Raw genomic sequence first — 27,603 nt, 5'->3', positions numbered from 1 at the left:
GCTAGTTGTGGAGAAACTTCCACAGAAGTTTTTACCATAGGCTCACAATGATTAAAATGTCATATGAAAAGATGCATCCTCTGAAGGATATTCAGGTCACAAGAACTCTGGTCAGTCTGCTTCTCAGCCAATTTATAATCCATCCATACTGTCTATGGCTGCTTTTGCACTAATGCATGGCCCTTTAAATAAAAGTTTGCTGACCCCTGCACTAAAATCTCTCCTATCATTAAAATACAAACGACCCCAACAAAACCCTTCATCATACTACAGTTTGCTATTATCCACTACTTCTCCTCCATCCATACCCAAACTTGCTTAAGAAAAAAAATCTTAAAAAAAATTTTTATTTATTTATTTGGCTGAACCAGGTTTTAGTTGCAGCATGAGGGATCTAGTTCCCTAAGCAGAGATTGAACCTGGGCCCCCTGCATAGGGAGCACGGAGTCTTACCCACTGGACCACCAGGGAAGTCCCAAGAAAAAAATACCTTATTATTTTTTAACCATCATTTTACTCAACTTACTCCGACTGGCTTGTAGTCCAAGGTTTCTAATCAAACTGCTCTAAATTACCAGAGAACAAATGTCTCAGCCTCTGTGTCCCAGAACTCTCCTCCCTCAGTTTCTTTCATGGGTTAAAAGTTGGGAGTTCCCCAGATTTCTATGCTCATTACATTGCTCTTTTCAACTCTATAAAATTTTCTACACATTTCACTCACCCTCAAAGTTTTAACAACCATATACTAATTACTTCCAAATACAAATCTTTTCCCAAAGCTTTAACCTGTTGCAACCAACTTTTCTTAGGCATATCTACAAAATACCTTACATCTAACACATCCCAAACTGAACCAACCATCTTCCCCCAATTAACTAGCTTTTGCTTTCTCTGTTGGAAGCACCACTTTCACCATCCCAGTTACCTAAGCTACCATTCTGGAAGTCATTTTTTTTTGTTTTTTTTAAGAACAATTTTTTTAAAAAAATTAATTATTTATTTATTTTTTGGCTGCACTGGGTCTTCATTGCTGTGCATGGCTTTCTCTAGTTGCGGTGAGCAGGGGCTACTCTTCATTGTGGTGCGCGGTCTTCTCTTTGTGGTGGCTTCTCTTGTTGTGGAGCATGGACTCTAGGCGCACGGGCTCAGTGGTTGCAGTATGTGGGCTCTAGAGCGCGGGCTCTAGAGCGCAGGCTCAGTAGTTGTGGCAGATGGGCTTAGTTGCTCTGCGGCATGTGGGATCTTCCTGGACCAGGGCTCGAACCCATGTCTCCTGCATTGGCAGGCGGGAAATCCAAGGTTTTAAACGTGACATTCAAGGGCTTGCAGAACCTGGTTTCTGCTTCCCTTTCCAGTCTCATTTCTGATCACTCTTTGCTACACATTCTGCTTTAACCTCTGGGATGCCTTTGCTAAAACGCCGAAGTGCTTCCATAATACCTAACACATTATAACATTACTTTTATCTTCCAATGTGCCTGTCTCCCTCCTCTCCTCCCTAACTAGACTGTAGGCTCCTCGAAGGCAGTAATTGTGTCTTGTTTCTCTACTAGCACAATACCTGACCCATGGCAGATGCAATTAATGTCTGTTGAATAATAATGGCCCTAGTATCTTCAGAGCCTCTTTGACTTTTCACCCTTCTTTCTATAACCAACCAGTAGAAAAGTTCTATCAGTAGCTTAATGACTCTTGTAAATAACCACTTCCATTTATTTTTCAAAGCTATCAACTTAGTTCATTATCTCCTCCTGATTCATGAAATCAAAATAGTATAAAATAGCCTCCCAAACCAGTCTTCTCATTTTTGCTATATCCAGCCTAATTTTTCTTTTTCAAAAAATTTATTTATTTAGGCTGTGCCAGGTCTTAGTTGTGGCACACAGGATCTTCGTTGCAGCACGCAGGATCTTTTTTAGTTGCGGCATGAGTGATCTTTTTATTTTTATTTATTTATTTGTTTGTTTGTTTGGCTGGCTGTGTTGGGTCTTAGTTGCGGCATGCGGGATCTTTGTTGCTGTGTGCGGGATCTTCGTTGTGGCACATGGGATCTTTTTTTAGTTGTGGCATGCGGGATCTTTAGTTGTGGCATTTGAACTCTTAGTTGCGGCATGTGGGATCTAGTTCCCTGACTAGGGATTGAACCTGGGCCCCTTGCATTGGGAGTGTGGAGTCTTAGCTACTGGACCACCAGGGAAGTCGCGGCATGCGGGATCTTTTAGTTGCAGCATGAGGGCTCTTAGCTGCAGCAAGCAAGCAGGATTCTAGTTCCCCAACCAGGGATCAAACCCCGGCCTCCGGCACTGGGAGCTTGGAGTCGTACCCACTGGACCACCAGGGAAGCTCCCAGCCTAATTTTTCTAACCCTAGCAATGATTAGGTTATCCCTAGTTTAAAAGCTGTCAGTAGGTTCTCATTACTTCTAGAATTCCATAAAAATGTGGCAAGGTATATATACCACTCATTTCATCTATTTATTCATTTACTGAATGTGAATCATGTTTTGTAGCTCTAGTTTATAGAGCTACAAAATTAAAACTTCACGGTCCCTTTCTTTAAGGAATGAAGCCTAGAAAGGGAGACTGACGTACAAACAATTGATCCTACCACCAATTGATTCCACACGTGTATTATACCTCTCCACCAAACATGTTACTTTCCTGCCTTGGTCCCTTTTTCATAAGGTTCTCAGTCTTATCTTGCTATGAAGCTTTCCTTTATTTTTCATTGAGAACCAATCTACTCTTCTCTAAACATAATAAAAGTTGGTAGGCTGTTATAATAATTCTGATGAGGACAGGAATTGTGCGTCTTTTTTCTTATCAGTATATAATAGTGCTTTCCACATAGTAGAATCCTCAATAATTTGTGGAAAGAAGAAACAGTAATGGAGAGAAGGCATGTGGACATAAGATGACTGAAGCAAATATGATTAGAATGTCTCTCTGAAGCAACTCTACCCCTGGATATATTTGTAATACAGAATGTAACCCTTAATTCCAATACAGTTGGTTGCTTAAACACCCACTAATCCCTTTACTCACTTTTTGATCATCAGGAATTGGTTCCTGGGACTTTTGAAGTGAAGCTCTTTCTTCATCTACCCAATTTCCCCACTCTTCTGCTGGCGCATTCCAATCAGAGCTGGGATCAGCAGAAGACATACCATCTAAAATTTAACAGTGTCAATTAGGTATCTGTCACTTCTGCCAAAAACTAAATGCAAAACCCCAAATTCCTTATGTTGAACTAAGCTGTAATTTTAAACTACTGCTCTTCTTCCTCCCAAGTACATTTTAAGGGCTAGGAAAAATACCCAATAACATGACGGTAAAAACCTTTACCCAACTTCTGCTGGGCACATTATATGACTAGATGGAATGTCTAAGAAACTCCAGAAAACTTATGAATTAACCATTTATTCCACTCTCGCTACTTCCTTTATTATCAAAGGAAGTTTATCCCCTGAATTTGCTTTCTTTTCACTGTTTATGTGTAACTTCATCTAGGACTTGGTCATTTTTTCTGATTTGTCCCCTCAGGGTGTAAAATGAGTCACTCTCTAACAGCAGTGCCGAAATCACGCTCTTCCCTCCTTGTGAACTGTTTAACATTAGGTTCTTCTTCAAATTCACCAAGTCATGCACAATAGTCAACCTCTTCTTTTTCTCCTCTTTTTAAAAAAATACTTTACCTTCTTATATTTTTTCAGATTATTCAATGCTACTTTTATCTTTCCAAAATATATGAGTCACTTTCAGGGCTTCTATCACCCTCTTCTCAAGAAAAAAAAATTTTTTTTTTTTGAAGAATAAATTTCTAATCTAGACTTCCAAATTCTTTCACGCTAGGAAGCACTGAATTTTTACCTCCTTTGGGAAGCTATCACTGGCTTATTCTAAAAGAGAAAAACAATCTTTGGCTTTACCCTGGTTAGATAAGTAGCTCTCAAAATTAATTCTTCCCTCCTCTCCCTGGACATCATACACATCCATATATACACCTATAATAACTACTTAATGTTAACATAACAGAACTTAGACTTTATTTCTAAATGGTTAACAAGTCATTCTAACATTGCTCTTTATTGAAAAAAACTCCAACCTTTCCCCAATTAATGCCAAATGCTACTTTTATGAAATATTAAATTCTTAAATATACACTTCAGTCCATTTCTGGAATTTCTGTTCCATTCATCTATTCCTGTCATACAAAATATAACTTGTAATATATTTTATTATCTAGAACAACAAATCTGCCTGCATTACTCTTATCTTCTTCACTATTCTTATTTTTCCACATGAATTCTATTATTTTTGTTTAGAGGGGAGGTATTATTATATGACCTCATGAAGACTTAAAAAAAAATCTATGTTTTGGATAAATATATTGTGATCTGGGAAAATGCTCATAGAATAAAAATCATAGACAAAACTGCCTGTGCAACATGATCCCAAATTTATAAGAAGAAGAGACAAAAGAAAAGAATACATTAATAATAGATACATCTTAACAACGGAGTTACAGGAATTTCATCTTATTAAGTACTTACTAAATACTAGAACTTGAGCTAGACAGATAACAGAGGTACAAAAATGAGTATGAAATAATCCCTCCCCACATGGAGCTCGCAGTCTGTCTACTCAGGGATGAAGATAAGTAAGTACAACAATTAAGTACAGAGTGACAGATTCTGTCATGGGAAGTGCGAAAAGGGAGAAGAGGGGCTAAACCAGTAGAGGATGGGGAGAGACTGAAAACATCATAAGCAAGAATTTATGGTCCAGTAGAGGAAAAACATGGAGTGATTACAAGTGTGAAATGTGTTACAAAAAAGGAAGTTCCTTCATATATTTCTAAATTTACTACCATGAGCAGGTATCCAGAGCCAGTATTACACAGTAACAGCATAGAGGTTAAGAGCATGGACCTTAGAACCAAACAGACCTATATCTGAATATTGCTCTACCATTTAATAACTATGTGATTTTGGTCAAATGTCTCAATCTTAATTGGCTATGTACCAACTTCATAGGATTGTTGAAAGGATTATATTAGATACATGTAAAGCAGTTCATAGCAATGCAGTAAGTGCTCAATAAATGGTACCTACTGCTTTTAATATATCACTGATGACATTAACGATAGAAAGACAGTTTCTAAGCTATCAGGCATACACAATTAAGAATTTATTTCTCCCAATCCTGATAAATCTCTCAATAAGATACACTTGGTTATGTTTTAATGCAGAAGTCATTTTTATAAGTAAATATGTATGTAGTATGTGACCTCCCGTACTAGTAGTATGGGACTTCCCTGGTGGTCCAGTGGGTAAGACTGTGCTCCCAATGCAGGGAGCCCAGGTTCGATCCTTGGTCGGGGAACTAGATCCCGCATGCATGCCGCAACTAAGAGTTCACATGCCACAACTAAGAAGTCCACATCCTGCAATTAAAGATCCCGCATGCCGCAAGGAAGATCCCGAGTGCTGCAACTAAGACCCAGCACAGACAAAAAAAAAAAAAAAAAAAAGTATCTAGTAGATGTCTGGAACCAATTGCTCATCTTACACCAAGCATTCATTAAAAATATTATTAGGAGATTTGAATGCCAAAGCTGTCAACTGTTTTGCTTAAACCTCACAAATAAGAAACCCAGATTTGGAAAATTGCTGTCCATAAGCCAGGTCACTTAGGGATTCCTGTCGGAAAAAAAACTTTATTTTGTCAAAAAAAAAAAAAAAGTTTAAGTGAATGGGCACTATTTAACATATAAACTCTTTTCTTAATAAATACGGTGGTGGTGGGGGGTGAGGGATAAAAATCTAGTAAAGTACTCGGTAAAATTATCTTTTTTTGTAAAAGGCTTAGACAGCCATAAAGTTTGAGGAGTAACTGTAGTCTATGTTTCAACTTCTATCAGAACATTAATAGAAGCATAAATCTCTACAGGCTTTATAAAGCTTTATTGTGATTTTTCCACGTTTACTGATTTCAGGTTGGTTTTTATATAATTTTTAAATTAACTGGGATCAAATAAAACTACTCCCCCCCACCCTCCCACCGCCCCTCACCCCCGACCTGTGGGATTTTAGTTCCCCAACCAGGGATCTAACTGGGGCCCTTGGCAGTGAAAGTGCAGAGTCCTAACCAGGGAATTCCCCAAATAAAACTACTTTAAAACAACAGATCAATCAACTAAGCCTAAAAATTGTCACCAGGAGACAACGCATAATTCTTAAGGTTCATGGGCCTAATGAACCTTAGTTTATTAGCACCAAGTATACATATACTTGGTGCTAATAATCTTAGTTTCCTTGAAACTATGTAGTACAGTTTCATTCATAGCATAGTTCCCTCCATTTATAGAGTAATTTCTCATTTCTTAAAATTCTCCCATTAGTTTGCCAAAGTCTTTCCAAAGAGCTTTATATTAGCTGTCTTTTCAAAATGGTAAGGAATTTGTCTCTCTATTGAATTTGCTTGTGAAATAATGTTTTAGGTTTAAGCATCCCGTAGCTATTTTCCTTTTTATCTCAGTAAGAAAATGGTTGTCAGCTGTTTCTGGTCAGAACTTAGTTCAGCATTAACTTTAATAAAATAAAACAAATATGTTAGAAAGAATTTCTCTAGTGTTTAAACAGACAATTTACAAATTAACCCCACTGAGTAGACTAATTATGCTCCTAGAAGAATATCATCAATAGCATCACAGCACTTACTGAATATTTACAATGTATCAGGCAGTGTTCTAAGGGCTTTATAAGTATTATGTCACTTAATCCTCTCAACAAGTCTGTGAGGGAAGAAATATTATATTTACAGATGATGAAACTGAAGCACAGAAAAACAATGAAGCTAAGATTCGAACCCAGGTAGTCTGTCCTCAAAGCCCATGCTCTCAACCCATTCACTATGCTGCCGTTAATTCTTTCACTCTGGTGTGCCAACAAAAACAAAATTCTATTCAACATCTGACTTTTTACAGGGGTTATGACGATATTGTTCCTTTATGATCAAGATAATTGAATGATTAACATCTGTCTTTAAAAAACATTACCTTCTGTACTTTAGCATCTTTAACTTTATTAAACAATTTTTTTTGGTCTCAATGCGTGGCATTCGGGATCTTAGTTCCCCAACCAGGGATCAAACCTGTGCCCCCTCTAGTGGGAGCGCAGAGCCTTACCCACTGGACTGCCAGGGAAGTTCCAGCATCTTAACTTTATATTCAAGTGCTTGGGTAAATTCAATGCCTTTCTGCTAGATAATGATGTTTATGCCTCAAACCAGAGGGTCAATATATTAATCGTATCACATTGTTAAATGTAAAGATAGTATATATATACTTTGTGGATTAGTAATCTCAAATACTTCATGCATTCTATAAATTTAGAAGGAATAACTAAATTCACTGAGTACCAAAATTAGCGACATTAAAGAAGATAACACAAAAAATAAAATTCACAGAGAAAATGAGGTTAAAGAGTAACTTTGGACTGAAAAGACTGCCAATACAGCATAACAAACAAAAAAGGCGGTCTGATACTTATTACTTAAGTACAGAGTCCCATGGATATGTTTATTTCAGTCTCTTATTTATCAGCCAATTGTGTTTTTCATTATCACAAGAATAAAAAGATAGAAGTAGAGCTATTCTTTCCAAGCAGGGAAGCCTAGAGCCCTGTTTGCTCCATTTTCCTCAGCTTCAACCCACAGCTGCCCAAGACAACTCAGTGCTATTTTCTTACAATCACTCCTCAATTCTATTTTGCATATAGCAGCTCATTCTTCCCGAAGTACAGACTGTTTCCTCCCCCGCCCCCCACAAAACAGTGCTTCACATCCTTGTAATACTTTGTATTTATCTGATACTTTATAATTTTCAAAGAGCTTTCATGTTCACTCCCTCATTAAAACCTCATAACACTCTATGGAAGTAGATATGAAAGATTATTTGCTCTGTTTCACAGGTCAATTAATCTAGATTCCAAGATAAGTGACAAAGTCCAAGACATATGAGGTACTATGTTTTTTTTTTTTTTTTTTTTTTTTGCGGTACGCGGGCCTCTCACTGTTGTGGCCTCTCCGGTTGCAGAGCACAGACTCCGGACGCGCAGGCTCAGCGGCCATGGCTCACAGGCCTAGCCGCTCCGCGGCATGTGGGATCTTCCCGGACTGGGGCACGAACCCGTGTCCCCTGCATTGGCAGGCGGACTCCCAACCACTGCGCCACCAGGGAAGCCCGAGGTACTATGTTTTAAAGTCAGGACTAGAACTAGGATCTACCTTCTAAACTAGTACTCTGACCCTTGGCTCCCTAATACTTAGCCAGCAATTCAAGGCTTTTCACAATATGGTCCTTCCTAATATACCTTTCCAACCTCACCTCCCTCAACTGTGCTTCAACGAATCTAACAGAGACTAGTCTAAGACTAATCTTTGGATTGTGTTGCAAGCATACCTTCATGATTACAATCATCATCGAGGTTGTACCATGCAGTGGTTAAGAACATGAACTCTGGGGGCCAGACTACCAAAGTTTGATACTAGCTCTTCCACTTAACTGTGTGGCTGGGGAAAATTAGATAACTTTTCTTTACCTCAGTTTCTTCAACTGGAAAGTGTGGGAAAAAAAAATACCTACCTCACAGAATTGTACTAAACAAGCTAATAATATGCATAAGACTTAAACCATCTAGATCACTGCCTGGCACAGTCAGGTGTTTGATTTTATTATCATTAGTACTATTGAACACCTGTGTATAAAAAACTGCACTAGATACTGAGGATAAGGAAAGTCCTGTTTCCAGAGGGTTTTAAATTCTAACATTTAAGGTTGTGGGGAAAAAGAAAATGTTTTTTTTTTTTAAATGAAGATGGTATGAACTTTCTGAACATAAAAACCATATTCTTCCTTTTCCCTTCCTCTTTTTTTGTGACTCTTGCCTTTAACTTTCCTATGCTTCTACTGGAAATGAGACTAAGAAAATGGTTTTCTACCAATATAAAAACGTGCATACCTCATGAATTCAAAGCCATTCCTGTATATTCTATTTACTCTATTATATTAAAACTAGGAAAAGAAATAGAACATTCATTTAAAACAATTTAAAAACTAGACAAACTACAGAGCAATTATAAGAAAACTTCATGTTTAAATATTGCCTCAGTCATGAAAAGTGAATTTAGTTTTAATTCTACAGGTATTCAATAGTCAGTTTACAAGTAGTATACATTTGGTATTAAACTATATTACTATGACCTAAAAGGTGAAAAATTAGGATTAAAATTAAAACATAAAGCATGAATTAGGGTGTTAGAAAGAAAATTCTGAAAACAAAAACAAAAATAAACTGATAATTTTTAAAAGGACATACTTAACCCAGACCATTCATCATCGATATATGGTTGATTACGGCTAACATCCCACTGATAATCAGAAGTGGTAGACTGAGAAACTGGCTCAGCAGTAGACCCTTAAATGAAAACGAATGCAATAAAATTAAAAATGGAATTTTCTAATGATGTTTCATAACAATAGTTCTATACTTTGCACACGAAGACTTAATTATTTTTTATTTCTCCTAAAAGGAAAACTGCAGACATCAGAAAAAGAGTTAAGATAAAGAAAAGCAGAATTGAGGGTAATTTTAGATTAAGCACGATAATCACTGGATTGAATTCACTGATCAGAAATATATTTTTTCCCTAGTACCAATCCCTTAGATTTTGTCCTTTATAATATATACTTCAAACCAGGTATCTACAAATTTCAAGAAGTCAAAGAAAAATTGTTTTATTTTTCTTCTTCATGAAAAATAATAAAGCATAAAAGAAATACTGGAAATTTCAGGGTATGCCTCTATCCTTAGAACCCTGAAGGACACAACTAGAAAATGTCTGAGCTTGCTAGAACCTTCTGCCTAAGAAAAAATAAAAGAAATAGATGACTATCTAGAGAGGTAAGGCAGAAAGAAGCCAAAGAGAATAAGACAGTTGTGCTGGTGGTTTAGAGACCAAGGTAAGTTCAAGTGCACTTAAAAGCAAGAGAATATTATCTTCTAAATTTTTTCTGTTTTTACTTTTTTAGGAGGTGGGGAATAGGTGGGGTGAGTGGGGTCACACAGTCCTTTAGCAATATGATGAAAGCTGTGGTTGGACTACTGTCCAGGACTTACACAAAGTTTTGCATATAAATTAAAGGATGCCAGGTCAAAAATCCTTGGCTCTATAGCCATAAATTCGTTTTAGAATAGAAATGTAAAGCAGTGGTTTTCCATCAGGGATTTATATACCCCAGACCTTCTGAATCAGAATTTGCACATGTTTTGGAGTCCTTCTTAGGTGACTGTGATATTCACTTTGCATTCAGAGCCACTGATAAAGGGTTAAGAAGAATACCTGTTAGTATAAAAGACACTTCCCCTCACAAAAGTCCTTACTCACTTATAAATTTTCACTTGGTTATAGATGATCTTACTAGCCTTCCACTAATATGCTTGAAATATACTCAAAACAGTTATATATTTTAAATATAAATTTTGACAAATGGAGTAACCCTATAAAATTCATATATAAATAGCACATTAGCTGCTTAGAAAGACTACAGTAACACTGTTGCTATTTCTTTAGCAGCTTTCTCTGAATATATGAATAGAATAGCATCTGTGTTGTACAAAGTCACCAAATGAAGGAAGAAATTAACTTGTACCTCTGGAACTAAAATGTAGCCTATGAGACCAAGGGTTGGCAAACTACAACTCATAGGCCAGATCTAACCATCCCTTTTTTGTATGGCCCATGAACCAAGAACAGTTTTTATATTTTTAAATGGTTGAAAAAAAAATCAAAAGAACAATATTTCAGAACCAGACACACTCATTTGGTTTATGTATTGCCTCTAGCTGCTTTACTGCTACAATGGCAGAATTAAGTAGTTGCAACAGAAGACGGTATGGCCCACAAAGCCTAAAATATTTGCTATTGGGCCCTTTACAGAAGAAGTTTGCTGACCTCTATTCTAGACTAGGTGACTCCAGACACTGTGGAACTACAAGATTAGTACTGGGTCCATGAATTCTAACGTGAACTAAACATTACAAAACTAAATGTGTCCCATGTTTATGTAGTATTTGTTAAGTATATATAGCATTTATATTATTAATAAAAGGCATATCCATGTAAGTAATGCTGAATTATAGTAGTTTAGTAGTAATAATGAATTTTCTAACTCAACAGATACTCAGAGGGTCCACATAACCCGAAAGCTATAAACTCATGATGAATAAGGGCAGATAGAAATAAAATGCCAAACTGCAAGTAGAATTATGGTAGGGGTAAACTAGTAACAGAAGAGTGTCATGACCTTGAAGGGAAGGCCTTCTATTTGCATTCGTCTGTGTGCCAACACACTTTCAGTTAAGTTAGGCCACAAAATCTTCTGATCTCCACCACAGAAAGGAACTAAGCCACCTGCAGGTAAGAATTTAGGTCTTTCTTTATTAAGGCCTCTGCTACTTTATACTGTATATCTATAATTTATGTGGATAGCAGTACTTGACTCTGATTATTTTTTTCAAATAGCAAGTGCTAAAGTTAAACAGAAAATTTTTTTGTTAACTAAATGAAAGACTGTTTTCACATACCAGAAACAGCAGAGTTAAGTGTGAGAGATGCAAAAGAAGCAGAATTCTGTTCAGAGGTATTCATTCCCCTATCCACACTAGACCAAGCAGCTGTTAAAATAAAGAACGTCACTTGGAACCTTCAATTTGCAATGAAACTTGAAAGATACGTACAGATTTATAACTATGATAATAATATTTAAAGATACCCTTAGAAATCAGAACCACCTAATATGGCAATAGCTACCATTTATTGAATGTCTATTATGTACTGGGCTCTTTACACCAACTACTTCTAATCCTTAGGGCAGCCCTGCTAGGCAAAGTTTCAGAGCAGTTAAGTGACCTGCTGACAGAAAACACCCGAGCCATGACTGGAACTTAAACCTACTTTCCAAGCCCATGTTCTTTCTCTGCTACAGCAAGCTACACGATCATCTACCACAATTAAGCTACTAGTTTGGATGAGGCACTGAAACTTGGTACTTCACACTCATTATAGCCAATCCTTACAACTACTTGAATATGGGATTCACACAGGTTAAATAACTAGCCTAATATCCATAAAAGCTTGTATGTGGAAAAATAGGGATTCATCCCAAATAGGTCTGTCTGAACTAGGAACAAGCTCATTCCACTACACCATGATATCTTCTCAACATTTTAAAGCAATTGCCTACTTACGTATGAGTATTTTAAGGAACATATATACATCCATGAGACAAGTCACATCTGTCTCTTCTCAGCAACTCACTGCAAACCTCATTTAATATAGTTCCCTTTCAATTTCAATAAAGGTCCTAGTCCATCTAAGCAGGAACTCTAATCTGCTGCTTAAGTTTGTCTACAGCAACATTAAGCAAGTACTACCAACTAATTTATGTACTAATTATGAAAATGCTACATAGGTTTTGTAAGTAAATTGCAAATATCTCAAAAGGTCATTGTTCTTAAGATTACTTGATAAAATTTGACCATTTCTTTTATTAAGTGTGAAAGGATGCTTTATTAGCATAGAAATTTATGCTTTTATTACTGCTGAAAACGAGGCTAGGAATTTAGGGATTGTCTCTTCTTCCAAACAAATCTTGATATTTCTACACAATTTCTGGACATTGCAGGGGAAGAGGGGAGGACAAGCTGAAGAACAATATTAGCAAATGATATAGAGTCTGCTTCTTAGGGATGTTAGTCAACATGAGTTTTTCTAAGCTTACAAGTGATGGGAAAAGCAAGTAACATGCAAAGAAACAGTTCTTTCTACTTAAACACTAAAAACTCTGTAATGTCTATTGCTCCCCCAAACTAAAATAAACCAAGCAAAACATATCTGCAACAAGGACAACAGAAAGGATTATATGTTTAATGCACAAGGAATTACAACTTAAAGCACAAAAAACAGAGGCCATTACACAAATGGGCAAAGAACATGAACAGACAATTTACAAAAGAAACAGAAATGATCAACAAAGTTGTGAAAAACACTCAACCTCATTAGTGATTTTAAAAAGTTAACCAAAACAATCTATGTATTTTTTCCTTATCAAATTAGAAAAGATTAAAAAAATAAGAATACTCAACCTTGGTAAGCATATGATAAATGGCACTCATACTGATGCTGACAGGATAAATTAGAATTCTCCTAGAAAATACTTTGACAACATGTCGTAGAGTAAACATTCATATTTCCTTTAATCCAATAATATCACTTCCAAGAATCTATCCTAAAGAAATAACCCCCAAACAAATATATTCAATGCAACGTCATTTACATTTCTTTAAAAAAAGAAGTTATTTCTCCGATAATATGGGAATAGTGAAATAGTTTATGCTATGTTTATACAATGTATCACATGGTCATTAAATAAAATACAGAAAGTAAAGAAAATGTTTGAGGCACAATATTAAGTGAGGGAGGAGGAACACAAAAATGCATGTATGATTTGGATTGTGTAAAAAAACCAAAATGAAACCCACAGAATTGTACACAGGAAAGAAAAAAAAAAAAGGACCATAAGGAAATATATGGTTGTCACTGGGTAATGTATAACAGTGGGTTTTTCCTTCTCTTTTTGCAGTTTTCCATATTAAATATGGATTTCTTTTCTATAACACATGCACACACAAACACACCTGAAATTAAGTTGCTTTTAACTCGATGGCTCTCAACAGAAATAAGCTTCTCACTACTAGTCTTTATCTTTAGAATCCAGGGGAAAAATTAATTACAAATAGGCATTTTGTAGACTGTAAAATAGTATATAAATTGACGCTATAAACTGTATCTCCATTTACTACTTTTATTTAAACTCAATAGTAGAACTGTTGAAATCAGTCAAAAAGTCTGCTTACACATTACTCTTATTACATCACTAAAAATACACAATTATATCAGTTAGCTAAACTGATAATCAAATGTGATAAAAGCAAGTGAAATAATTAAATAAAGAGTAAATAATAAATGCTATTATTCACTTATTTAGTTCCCATTTTGCTCCATGTGAAGGATGTGAGATGAGTTAATCTATATTCTTTCTGTATAGCATGACTAATTTTTCTACTAATGGATCTGTTTTTCATTCTTGGAAAATTTTAAATGTACCAGATAGGCATTTTAAACAAACTTAAAATTTTCTAACAGTTCTTACCAATGCCAGAAAATATTGATCGGTCACTCCAACTCCTTCCCCAGTCTTTTCCATTTGCATTAGCATCTCCACCGTCTTGACCCCAAGCAGATGGTTCAGTTTTCCTCTTGCCTGCAGAAGGAGGTGAAACAGAGTTCCACTTCTCCTCACCTGCACTGATCTGTGAGGAGAGTTTTACAGACTTTTCATTCCAGCCTCCTCCATTTACAGTGAGGTTTTCATTCAATCCTGAAGAAACTTAAAGAAAAGAAAATAAAGATTAAAAATGGATACATGACTCCCTGTTAAAACTGGGATATTTTCAAGTTTCTATAATTGCTTGATTTATATTTATATTTTTATTTATCCTCTAAATAGCTCAAGCTTTAAAGATAAAATGAAGAATTTAAAAAGTGACATGACCACCATGGATGACTGCTAATTTAAAAACTACGAGTATGTCTGAACTTAATATATATACTAATTATGTTTTCAAAAGCAGACTAACTTGCTCAAAAGAAGTAAAACAGAGCAAAGAAGAAAACACATATTCTGGTATACTCAGAATACTCACCCACTAAGAACATAAAGACTTCTTCTTAGTTACATGCGCTTTCCTTAAAAATATATATAAATATATATATATATATATATATATACATACATACACACATATATATATATAGTATAAGGCAGTGATTCTAAAACCTGGCTGCACATTAAAATCAAATGAAAAATTTCTTGGGCTTCCCTGGTGGTGCAGTGGTTGAGAGTCTGCCTGCTGATGTAGGGGACACGGGTTCGTGCCCTGGTCCGGGAAGATCCCACATGCCGCTGAGCGGCTAGGCCCGTGGAAAAAAAAAAAAAAAAGCCTTGAAAGAAATGAAAAATTTCTTAAAAGTAGACACTGGAGCCTCAGCCCAAACCAATCAAAATCAGAATCTCTAGGGATAGAGTCCAGACATCATTATGTTTGTGTGTATACATTTATATGCAGGTATATGTACACATGTGTATGTATTATCTGTGTGGTGTATATATATACACACACACACAAATACACATAGGTGTGTGTATGTAAGTACATGTTTCTTTTTATATACGTGTGTGGTTCTCTAAGCTTCCTAGATGGCTGTAATGTGTAGCCAGGATTGAGAACCATGAGAATGAAGGAAGCTGACAGTGTTAAGAACAAGCCTGAAACGAGAAGGTGCTTCTTCATTTGTGAATTTACGTTTTACTACACTTTAGTTTTTAGGAAAGGTGTATCATTCTCTACTTAATTCAATCTTTATCATAAACTAGTAAATAAAATATATTTTCTATTTGTGAAGTACTGCATAACTCTATACTATAGTCCATTTATTATGAAATATGTGATACTGTTCAGGAAGCAGTTTAGAAGATTATAGGTATTAAGGCTTCTTATCTAATTTCAGGGGTAAAGTCTTTTATCTCATATATGCCTATATCAAACCCAAGTCCGGAAAAAAAAAAATCTTTTTCTCTATTAGCTTAAACAATGCAAGCAAGAATCAAAATTGCATATAAACTATTAACTATTAATTGCATAACTATTAAAGAATGTTTTTACATATAGGGGAGAGGGAGAAACAACTAGAATATACCAAAGACTGTTAGAAGTGGGAGTGATTTTTCTGTTTATCTATTTTCTAAAACCTCTGAACTGTGATTATGTTACTTTAGTAATTAAAATCATTTCTAAGCCTTTTTTTTTCTTTCTGTGTCATTCATGTGAGGAAAGAGACATACATATAAGTTTCTATCTTGATGGGCCTTCAATTTAAGTTACATGTAATTTCTCTCACCCTGAAGTGTAGAATCTCCTTTTCCAGACTTAAAGTTGCTAACTTGAACATTTAGATGAGAATCACCTGGTTGAAATAGAAATAAAATTTATTTAATACTAAATAGGCCACTATGCACATTAAGTTAGGAGTAACATACAAATTAATTTTTACTAATTATTTATCATAAATTGCTCCTTTAAGTACTAAAGTCTTACACTAGAAAAGAGCCACTTTTTACTCACAGCATATTTCACATGTCCTTAAGGATTTGAGCTCTCTAGTTATCATATTCTTAGTCAACTAAAATGCCAAAAAAGGACCTGGAAAATTGCCCAAGTATATATAGAGTCTCCTGTTCTATAATGGTTATCAAGATTCTTTAAAGTAGGAATTGAAGAACTGGGCTCTGTAATTGGATTCAACTTTGCCACCTCTCAGCAATACCAGCTAGGTGCCTTTTCAACAATCCTGGAAGCAAACACATCAACTTAGAAGAATTTTGCCAATATTTGGAGCAGGACTTAGGAAATATGGCAAGCGGTAAGACTACATGTTATAACAAAGATACTATTTCTCTGACACTGAAAAGCATAATGATCACAAGGTATCAAAAACCCAGCATGACATAGGATTGTGCTAGCAAGGAAGGCATGCACAAGACAGTGAAAAGTAGTCACCAACAGAAACACTACAGCATGGCTAATATGTGACAGTGAAAATGGATAAGCAGAAGTCACTGCTGTACCACAGCAATAAATTCCACCAAATCATCAAGCAAAAAAGTAAAAGACACCAAGGCTAAGACAGAGGTTTGGAGACAAGTGGGAGGTGCTGGCAATTAATGAAAAGGTGAAGGAAGAAAAGTCAATGCCTGAAGCAAGATGAACAGCATCACTCTGTAGACTGATGTCTCCAGGGTAAAAGTGATGGCAATGTAAGAACTATCAAGAAGCCATCAGTATTGGATAGTTTGAACATGTGAAATACTTGGGAAGAACATTAGCTCAATAATGTTTGCAGTTCCAGTCTAGCTTTATCAAACACCTACAGCATTCTCAAAAAGTTGGGGTGCTAAGAAATCCAGATAGAACCTGTATTATCCAGAACATGCTTGTTTCATCTTGGAATGAAAAGAATGGTGACAAGTCATTTCATTTAATGAATGTCCACTATAAGAAATGGAGATGTTAGGGAGTTGGGGCAAAGCAATACACGTGAGAAAAAAGCAGCAATCATTCTCTCATGTGACAAGGCAGAAAGGCAATTTTAATTTAACAGGCCATTCATTAGGCAGTATGTGACAAGTAACACTGCTGGTATCAGGTAAACCAATACGTGGTCCACAGTACTCTCACGAAGAAGGGTATATCAGCACAATGATGTAAGCAGTTTAAAATAGCCAGATTTTGACGTAATGATATTTTGTACATCTGATTAAAAGGAGTTGGATTTGATGTATCACTCTTATGTTCCACTAATATACCTTTATTCTTCTTGGAACCAACAGGAAATGATGCAGTTGTAACTTGCTCGGTGGTAACTGTGATGGTATTTTCTATCCCAGGGATAGTTGAATCCAATGAACCAGAATCAGACTGCACCTTATCACGTTTACGCTGCTGTCGTTTCTCTCTGTGACTAATTTTAGTTTCCCAGGCTCCTGACATAGCCCCAGAAAAAAAAACGTTATTCAGTAAGGGGAAGACAAAAAAGTTGTAGTTTTGGGGGGAAAACATGGTGGGGCATCTGAAGTATCATGATAAATTTAGATATTAAACTAAAAACCAAGAGTGCTGATTATACTAATTTATCCTATGAATTTATTCTAATCTCGCTGTTCTAGGCAGCTAACTGCCATTATTTATTCTGGTAATTTTTATTAGATCTGTCATCTATGGTTTAGAAAAAATTGATGTAAGTTATCGTGCATATTTTTTATCTTGCTGGATAGTACTAGTAGGGGACTGTTATATATACGTACTAATAAATGGGTTTATTAGGTGAGGACAATAAATGGCTTACTTAAGAATTTCGCACCCAGCCTTCTAGGGATGGTATATTTAAGAACAATGGGAAAAAAACCAAACCACGTTTCTAGGAAACAAAGACAAAATGAACGGCTTTTAAATTGCTCAAGATATTGGGCTAGACCTTAAATTTCAAGGCAGTTCCCTTCAAGGAAAGCATTGTTAGATACTTAAATAATTTAGGGGAAAAACGTGTCTCCTAACAATGTCACAGATGTGTACATTAAAATCTATAGTTATTAAAAAGAAGAGCCAGATAAAAGATTAAGCGAAACAAATGCAGCTTTTATGTAATGCACCTTGGTAAAAAAGGATTAAAAATTTTTCTACAGTCCTTTCACTTGCTCAAGTACCTTCATCAACTTCCTTTCCATCATGGCGTGAACTGTTTTGCACTGCTTTAGCATCTGACTTTGATTTCTTCTTATTTTTCTTTGACTGAAAGTAAAATAGAATGTTACTTAATATTTCATTATGTTTTTGAAAAGGTAGGAGTCAGTAAAATACATAATAAAATGTATGATGCTGACAACCAAAAAAATTTAATGTTTGATTAAAAAACTTAACGTATTAAATGGCAATAATAGTATGAGGTTACCATTTATTCAGTGGTTACTATATAAGTACGTTACATTCAATTCTTTATTCCTTAAAAAAAGCTCACTAGAAAGGTATTATTCCCATTTTAGAGATTAGGAAACAAAGACTTAGAGATGTTAAATAGGCTGTCTGGGTTGCATTAAGTTAATAAATTAGGAAATAGGTCTATCTGGCTCCAAAGTCTGTGCCCTTAGACATCATGCTATCCTAACTTACATCATAAATAAGGTACTATAACATGATGTTTTCAGAGCAATAAAACGAAAACCTATTGCTAGTGGTCAGAAGGAAAATGATGTACTTGATTATTGGTTTCTTGATTTCGTAAAGCAGATTGTTGGCATACTCTTCGTATAACAAATTAATGAGTCAACTGTACAAAATAGGTAATATTTTGTCAGTTTCCAAGCAGTGTGAAAATACCTAAGATTTGTATATGGTAGATGTGTAGTAATTCATTAAAGAAAAAACACCTACACATACACAAGATATGGACATTTTTGGAATGGCTTTCCAATTCCCTTTGCTAATATTTTCTCCTCTCAAAAGGTTACTAAAAACTTCATGAAGCCATGATTTCTATATTTAGATAAGTGTTTCCAAAAGAGAACTAATATTTAAAAATATAGATTTTATTTATACTTCGTATTCACTCATTTAACTATTTACCGAGATTGGCTATGTATGTATTATTGTGCACTATCTTAAAGTTAAGTTTACAACTAAAAAGAAATAGGGTAAGCAGTAACTGACAGTTTGAGTAAGCAATAAATGATAGCTAATTGCTTCTTATCAAGAAACTACTTGCAAATATTCTCAAGTGGCATGGGAATACATAAAAACTATTAAAATGTTTTCTTACGTTCCCCATAGTTGATATGCATCTGTTTCTTTGCATGTTCTCATTATCATTAACATGTATCATGTTTAAGGTACTGGTTTATTACTTCTACCAAACCAGGCTCATAGCCACTTAAAAAAAATTGAGATATCTTTTTCAGTGTAGTTCAGCGGTTTTCAGTATCTTCGAAGTTGCACAACTATCACTGGTATCTAATTCCAGAACATTTTCATCATCCCTAAAAAGAAACCTGGGACCCATTAGCAGTCACTCCCTACTACCTTTTCCCCACTGGCACCCACCACTAATCTACTTTCTGTATCTCATATCCACTCTTAAGTAAAGATGTAACACACTGAGCATCTATCAGTTACAATCTAGAGCAAGGGTCAGCAACCTTTTTCTTTTTCTTTCTTTTTTTTGGCCATGTGGCTTGTGAGAATCTCAGTTCCCCAACCAGGGATTGAACCCACATCCTTGGCAGGGAAAGCGCAGAGTCCTAACTACTGAACCGCCAGGGAATTCCCAGCAAACTTTTTCTCTAAAGGATAAAACAGTAAATATTTTAGGCTTTGCAGGCCGTATGGTTCTATATGTAGCAACCAAATAATTCTGCTGCTGTAACATTAAAGTAGTCATATACCATATATAATTAAATGGGTGTGACTGTGTTCCAGTAAAACTGCATTTCTAAAAATAGGAATCTGGCTGAATTTGGGGGTCAGAGTTTGCCAACCCCTGGTCTAGAGTAGTACTGTCCAACAGAAATATAACCCAAGCCACGTATGTAATTAAAATTTTTCTAGCAGATATTAAAAAGTTAAAATATGTAACATTAATTTTTATATTTCACCCAACGCATCCAAAATACTATCATTTCAAAATGTAATCAATATTAAAACTATTAATAAGACAGTACGAAAAAGAATGCTAAATAGCCACACGTGGCAAACAGCTACTATATTGGACAGTCACACCTACAGAAACTAAAGTAAGTACCCCCCGCCTTACAGATAAGGAAACCTGAGGCCATAAAGAGATTATATAACTTGCCTAAGACATAGGGTTAAGTGTTGAAACCAAGACTAAAATCCAGTTCTGACTCCAGAGCCTTGCCTCACAAATACTTTCCTTTCTGACTCTCTACATATAATGCCAAATATAAATTCAATCATGTATTAGCTATGTGATTTAGGGTTGAATCACTCTAAATCCTTTTCCCCAACTGTCATATGGGACAAAAACTCCTACTAACTTCACATAAGGTTCTTTTAAGGATTAAATAAGATGTGAAAGCAGACTGCTGACTACAAAGCCACATGCATAAATCAGCTTTTTTTTTTTAAAAGAGGGAAGCTATGGAAAAAGGACAGGAATTACATTCACACTGAAATATACTGTGATTTGTCATTAAACTAAAATCTGCAGAAAAGTAAGGGAAATTATCTTGATTTAGGCTTCCATCTTGTTTGATTTTATACTATTACCTTTAAAAGTAACCTCACTTTAAAAGTAACCTCTCACTCAGATGAGACTTCGTAACATAATATACTATTAAAAGCTTTAAAGTGGGCTTCCCTGGTGGTTTAGTGGTTGAGAGTCTGCCTGCCGATGCAGGGGATGTGGGTTCGTGCCCCAGTCCGGGAAGATCCCACATGCCGCGGAGCGGCTGGGCCCGTGAGCCATGGCCGCTGAGCCTGCGCGTCCGGAGCCTGTGCTCCGCAACGGGAGAGTCCACAACAGTGAGAGGCCTGTGTACCGCAAAAAAAAAAAAAAAAAAAAAAAAAAAAAAAAAAAAAGCTATAAAGTAAATATGTATACACACTACTAATTGACCCAGCCATCCTACTGAGGTGAATGTCTTACTTCTGATCAGCTCCATTACAGCTAACAGTTGAAGGAAAACTGAGAACGTAAGTTCTGCCTTCCTGTTACCCATAGTCCTTCCCCCCATTGTTGTCAGGCTTCACTATGGAGCTGGGTGGATTACTAAACTAGCCTCTCCTGAATGGTCTTCATACAATCAAGATTTATTAAATACCTACTATGTGTCAGACATTGTTTTAGGAACTCAGTATACAGAACTAAATAAAACTTTCTACTTATAGAAAGTGTACTATACTAATCTAATAGGAGAAACAGACATGTAAATGAGACATTAGGAGAAATTCTTATCTTCAAGGGCTTCCCTCCCATTGCTCATCTCCCAACATATCTATACCAGTCCAATTAATTTACATTCCCATTTAAAAACTCCCTACCATTTTCTACCATCTATAAAGTCTAATAACTTCCTCATATGATACAGGTCTTCCACAAATTAATCTCAACTGTATATTCTTTTATTCACATATACAATCATTTGGTTCCAACACGACTGTCATCTCTAAATATTCTTGTCTTTGCCCAAACGTTACTGACCATGAATTCTCTCTCAAAATAAAGTACGGTAGCCTGGGTGCTTAGGGTGACTTTCCTTGTACCCTTTACCGTGTACCCCCTCCCTCCCTCTACTGATGTCCAATGCCTAAAATGATGTGCATTATTTTTTCTTAACCCAGCTCAAGTTCCACCCCATTTGCTTTATCTCTGTCATCTTCCTCTCCCCAATTAATTAATTAATACCTTTTAACATCCTAAATAAGAATGCCAATGACTATATATAAAACATGAGTAAAGCTTAATATTTTGATAAAAAATAGTATAAACAGAAAGCCTAATATTTTCTTCCTTCATCCCAATGGATCTTCTTATGTATTCCAATTTGGAGAGTACAGTCTTTAAAGCACATGCTAAAGTAGTTCTAAGACTGTGAGTAATTTGCTCTCAAATTCACAGAACTTAAATATAAAAAAAAATGAACTGGTTATCAAAGAAAACACACAAAAATAACTTCCATAATCAAGCTCATCTTTTAATCTTAACATAAACGAACACTCCGTAATATTAGACAATACCCAAATAAGTGTTATCATGTATTAGAGTGGCAAAAGGTATACCTTGACAACAAAAGCAGATCTATTCAAATGGCTAACTGCTCTCTTAACAGATACTGCTATTTTCAAGAACTGCAAAGTATAAAGCAAGGCAGAACAGTGCCCAATTAATGCTGAAAAGATTAACTTAGGGAGTATAATCTAATATTTGCATTGCAACAAAACTATCAGAAGAGGAATACTGTACAAATTTTTAGTTAAATGATACTTTATTTTGCAATTAGCCATTTACACACAAGGTAAATTGCCAGGTTCTGAATGTAATCCTTATTCAATTTATTAATGCTCTAATCTGGAAAGTACTAGTCCTTAAAATTTGGGGGAACTGACCTCTCTAATACTTACAGCTCTGTAATCATCTAAAGTCTCTGCTGGTAATGTCAGGAGTGATAAAGTAAACAGAGCATGAAAAAGAGGAATGCTGAGTATTTTCTAAAGGTTAGAAATGGATACTAGAGTGCTCTGGTCTGCTGACTAGTGGCTGGTGTATAAGGTTTTTCATTAACTCACAGCAAAATCTTTTTTCCGAGATTTTTGTTCTTCTTCCATTGTGTCAAAATTCCTTTCTTTTTGTAATGGTGACAGTGGTTTTAAAAATGTACTTGTATAATATCACTTATATGTGGAATCTAGAAAAATGGTACAGATGAACTTATTGGTAAAGCAGAGTCACAGATGTGGAGAACAAACTTACAGTTACCAAGGGGGGTGGGGGTGGGACAAACTGGGAGACTGGGATTCACATATACACACTACTATTGTATAAAATAGATAACTAATGAGAACCTACTGTTTAGCACAGGGAACCCTACTCAGTGATCTGTGGTGACCTAAATGGGAAGAAAATCTAAAAAAGAATGGATGCGTACATGTATACGTACACATACACATATACATATACATGTACGTATAACTGATTCACTTTGTTGTACAGCAGAAACTAACACAACATTGTAAAGCAACCATACTCCAATAAAAATTAATTTTAAAAACATCAGCAAAAAAAATAAACAAATTAAAAAAAAATGTACTTGATGGGATTTCCCTGGCAGTCCAGTGGTTAAGACTCCGCGCTTCCACTGCAGGGGGTGTGAGTTCGATCTCTGGTCAGGGAACTAAGATCCCACATGCCAGGAGGTGCAGCCAAGAAAATAAACAAAAATAAAAGTGTACTTGACAAAATTAAAAGTTGTCAGTGAAATTTATTTTGAAAAGTTTTAGCAATTGCCACTTGAAAAAGTCTGAAAACCATTGCTTTAGGATCAATTTCATCCACTTCCTGCCTAAATGTGGCAAGTCCCTAATTTTATACTGCTCCACATTTTGGCACTATTTATTTTTCTCACTTGTCTCAAACATACAGATGAGTTGGGCATGGTTAAATGGCAAAGGATGAATGGTCCAAGAGGCATACGAATTCCATTTCTCTACTCTGTCTGAACTAGCAGTTTACTTAATCTTAGTACCTTGGTGACACAATATTAGGATGAGATTAATTATGAAAAGTATTACAAACCTTTTAAAAAGTAGACAGGCTTGCAACTGATTTCCCCCATTTTGGGGAGGAGGTATGATTTAAACTAGACTCAGCATCTCTCCACTCACTACTACTCTGATACATTTTTTTTGAATGGAAGTAAGGAGTAGAGATGCAGGTGCGAGGAAGTGCCCACAATGAGCACTTTACCTCTTTCTCCTCACCCTGGTTAGTTATTTTCTTTCACAGCGTTTAACACCACCTGACTTTAGAGACTATACTTGCTTGTTTTTAGTTGTTTTCCCCACTAAACTTCATAAGAATAGTGACTCTTTTATCAATCATTTTATCCTGTTTTATCAACCATTATATTCCTTGTGCTTAGAATAGTATATCCTGCATATAGAAGGTATTCCATTAATATTTTGTTAATCAATGAAAGAACCTAAAATTAGACTGCATTACATATAGCCCTGTCTTCCCAACTCTCACTCTCCCCCCAAATAAAATCTTTGAGCTATTACATTTGTATACTTGATTCATCATCCAAGCCATTAAATTATTTAAATATGTTTGGTGTGAGCTCATAAGTTATGGAACACTGCATAAACAGCATGGTTATCAACTCATAATCTTAAAAAATTTACAAGAAACCTTTCTTAAGAACTTCTTTTATCTAGCCCTGAACTCTTTCCCAGATTTGGTTCTCACATTTCCAATAGCCTAAACTAATTCCACTTGGAGATTCCACTTCCATTCTCACTTCAATCATAGCATTATAAAATACAAATTCACCATATTTCACTTTTGATCCCCTCTTGCCACTATACAAGCAGGTATCATGGAAAAATGATGCGTTAAGGCAGAAGTCCTAGTCCTGGTCTCAGTTCCACTATTCATTAGGTGTTTAGACAGAAAAGTCTATGGGCAGAAATGAGGCTTCTCTGGTAAGATATTCCCACTTTTATTTAAAAAACCACTTGGTTTGCCTTAAAGAAGTTCTTGAAAACTAATTCCTTGGGTGAAACCCAAGAAATCACAAAGCTATAGACTGCGGCACAAGGGAGCCTGGAAGGTCAAGAGTCCAAGACCTAGAGAATCAGATGATATTAAAGCACTCCAGATAATGAAACATTTTAATGAAACCAAAAGACTGTATCAGGAGTTTAAAACAGGGGTTCAGCAAAAAAAGGGACCAGATAGTAAATATTTTAGGCTTTGTAAACTATAAGGCCTCTGAACTTTGCTGTTGTATTGCAAAAGCAGCCACAGACAATAAACAAATGAATAAGTGTGTCTGTGTTCCAATAAAACTTTCAACAATAGGCAGAGAACCTGATCATGGCTTGCCAATCCCTGGTTTGAAACTACAGTTTCTAAGATGTATTATGGAACATAAAACAAATGTATGTAAGCTCCCTGAGCATGCAGGTTTTTCTCTATTTTGCTAACTGCTACAGTTTATGCCTGTATAAAATCTATGCTGCCTCAGAATAATTTTGTCTTTGGTCTTCTAAACACTAATCACTCAAACTTCTTGGTCATAGGATACTCTTTTCTACTCTTAAAAGGTATTGAGGGGACTTCCCTGGCGGTCCAGCGGTTAAGAATCTGCCTTCCAGTGCAGAGGACGCAGGTTCGATCCCTGGTCGGGGAACTAAGATCCCACATGCCGTGAAACAACTAAGCCTGTGCACCATAACTACTCAGCCTGCAAGCCACAACTACTGAGCCCATGTGCCACAACTACTGAGCCCATGTGCCACAACTACTGAAGCCTGCATGCCTAGAGCCTGTGCTCCGCAACAAGAGAAGCCACCGCAATGAGAAGCCCGCACGCCACAACTAGAGAAAACCTGCAGGAAAAGACCCAACACAGCCAAAAATAATAAAATAAATAAACTAAATTTCAAAAAAAAAGGAAAAGAAAGAAAACCAAAGTGTCTGGAGCTTAGAGAAGGTAAGCAGTAAGAAAAGAGACTTGAGCCACAGTGCCATTGGATTATGTTCAAGATTGTCGAGTAATAACAACGGGAAATCATGAAGGATTTTAGGTAGAGGAAGGAAAAAATATTACATTAAAACTTGTCAAGTGGTAGTTTCTTAAAAATTGTTGCAAATGTGGAATCTGAAACTACATCAATGAGCTTTCTATACTTTACTACATTAAAATCCATTGGTCTACCTTGCACCTTAAATGAATCTTTTATACTTGTCTACTTTTGTAACATGTAAGCATTGAGCATTTGGAAAATACTGATTCACTGAGTTACATACATCTTCCAAAAGGTTAAAAAACATTCTGGGGGGCTTCCCTGATGGCACAGTGGTTAAGAATCTGCCTGCCAATGCAGGAGACACAGGTTCGAGCCCTGGTCCGGGAAGATCCCACATGCCGGGGAGCAACTAAGCCCGTGCACCACAACTACTGAGCCTGCGCTCTAGAGCCCATGAGCCACAACTACTGAGCCTGCCGCGTCACAACTACTGAAGCCTGCGCGCCTAGAGCGTGTGCTCCGCAACAAAAGAAGCCACCTCAATGAGAAGCCTGCGCACCACAACGAAGAGTAGCCCCTGCTCGCCACAACTAGAGAAAGCCCGCGCGCAGCAAGGAAGATCCAACGTGGCCAATACATACATATATACATAAATAAATAAAATTTATTAAAAAAACCCCCAAAACAAAAAACATTCTGGGGACTTCCCTGGTGGTCTCCCAGTGGTTAAGACTGTGCGCTCCCAATGCAGGGGGCCTGGGTTCGATCCCTGGTCAGGGAACTAGATCCCACATGCATGCCCCAACTAAGATTTCTCATGCCACAACTAAGGAGCCGGCGAGCTGCCACTAAGGAGCCCTTGAGCTGCAACTAAGGAGCCCGCCTGCTGCAACTAAGACCTGGTGCAACCAAACAGATAAAAACAAACAAAGAAACAAAAAACCCCGATCCATTATATACAATATTAAAAAAAACCCAACACATTTGTTAACATCACTGCTGATCTCATCAGAAATTCATTAAGTTCTGGGATGTTGTCAAGCTCATGGTGGTAGACACAAATTTTCCAAATTTCTAATTTTCACTTGGCAACAAATCATTTTATCATTTGCAACAGTACTATCAGTTGTTTTCCTTGAACTGTCTTGATTATTTTTGAGAAAATGTCTACAAATACCCAACTCTAAATAACCATGGTCTATCAGTTGTTCTCTCAAGTAAAAATGGAGTAACAAGAAATAAGTGGCTAGTCCAGCTTGCAACTCAACTGCACAGGTGTTTTTCCTCAAGGCAACCACTGTTTTTCAGTATAGAGCATACTTTATGCATAGTTCCTATTTCATCATACAGAATAATTAAACGGCATGTATTCAGAAGTCAAGATTTAATAAAATGAATAATGATCATTTTTTCAGATTCATCAAGGATACTCTTAAGTGGAATTAGCTTTTTTATTTTTTTTTCCCCAAGTAAGTGGATTGCAGTAAAGAATTCAACTACAAGTAGCTTGGTGTCACTGCCTTTATTTGTACTAAGGCGTCAGTAGTTTTACTCACTACTGCTTTTGCACCATTAATGCAAATATTAACACAGTGGAAAAG

At 36.2% G+C, this 27,603-nt stretch overlaps 1 protein-coding gene across 3 annotated transcripts in view; it reads right to left on the bottom strand.

Moving 5' to 3' along the window:
• MTDH (metadherin) overlaps positions 1 to 27,603 on the bottom strand; it is a 55,150-nt gene that overhangs the window by 10,250 nt on the left and 17,297 nt on the right. Inside the window, exons 3-9 of one of the 3 annotated variants that reach the window (XM_059994944.1) lie at positions 18,445 to 18,529; positions 17,548 to 17,724; positions 16,083 to 16,148; positions 14,275 to 14,511; positions 11,648 to 11,737; positions 9,380 to 9,478; positions 3,045 to 3,169 (exon numbers count right to left, since the gene is read on the bottom strand). In XM_059994944.1, the coding sequence (XP_059850927.1) occupies positions 3,045 to 3,169; positions 9,380 to 9,478; positions 11,648 to 11,737; positions 14,275 to 14,511; positions 16,083 to 16,148; positions 17,548 to 17,724; positions 18,445 to 18,529 (879 nt within the window). The remainder of the gene's footprint in view (positions 1 to 3,044; positions 3,170 to 9,379; positions 9,479 to 11,647; positions 11,738 to 14,274; positions 14,512 to 16,082; positions 16,149 to 17,547; positions 17,725 to 18,444; positions 18,530 to 27,603) is intronic. The other 2 variants (XM_059994945.1, XM_059994946.1) reach the window with 2 other exon arrangements.

The sequence above is a fragment of the Delphinus delphis genome, chromosome 17 (assembly GCF_949987515.2).
Source record: "Delphinus delphis chromosome 17, mDelDel1.2, whole genome shotgun sequence".
Lineage (NCBI taxonomy): Eukaryota > Metazoa > Chordata > Mammalia > Artiodactyla > Delphinidae > Delphinus > Delphinus delphis.
This window is presented reverse-complemented; position numbering and strand designations above follow the sequence as displayed.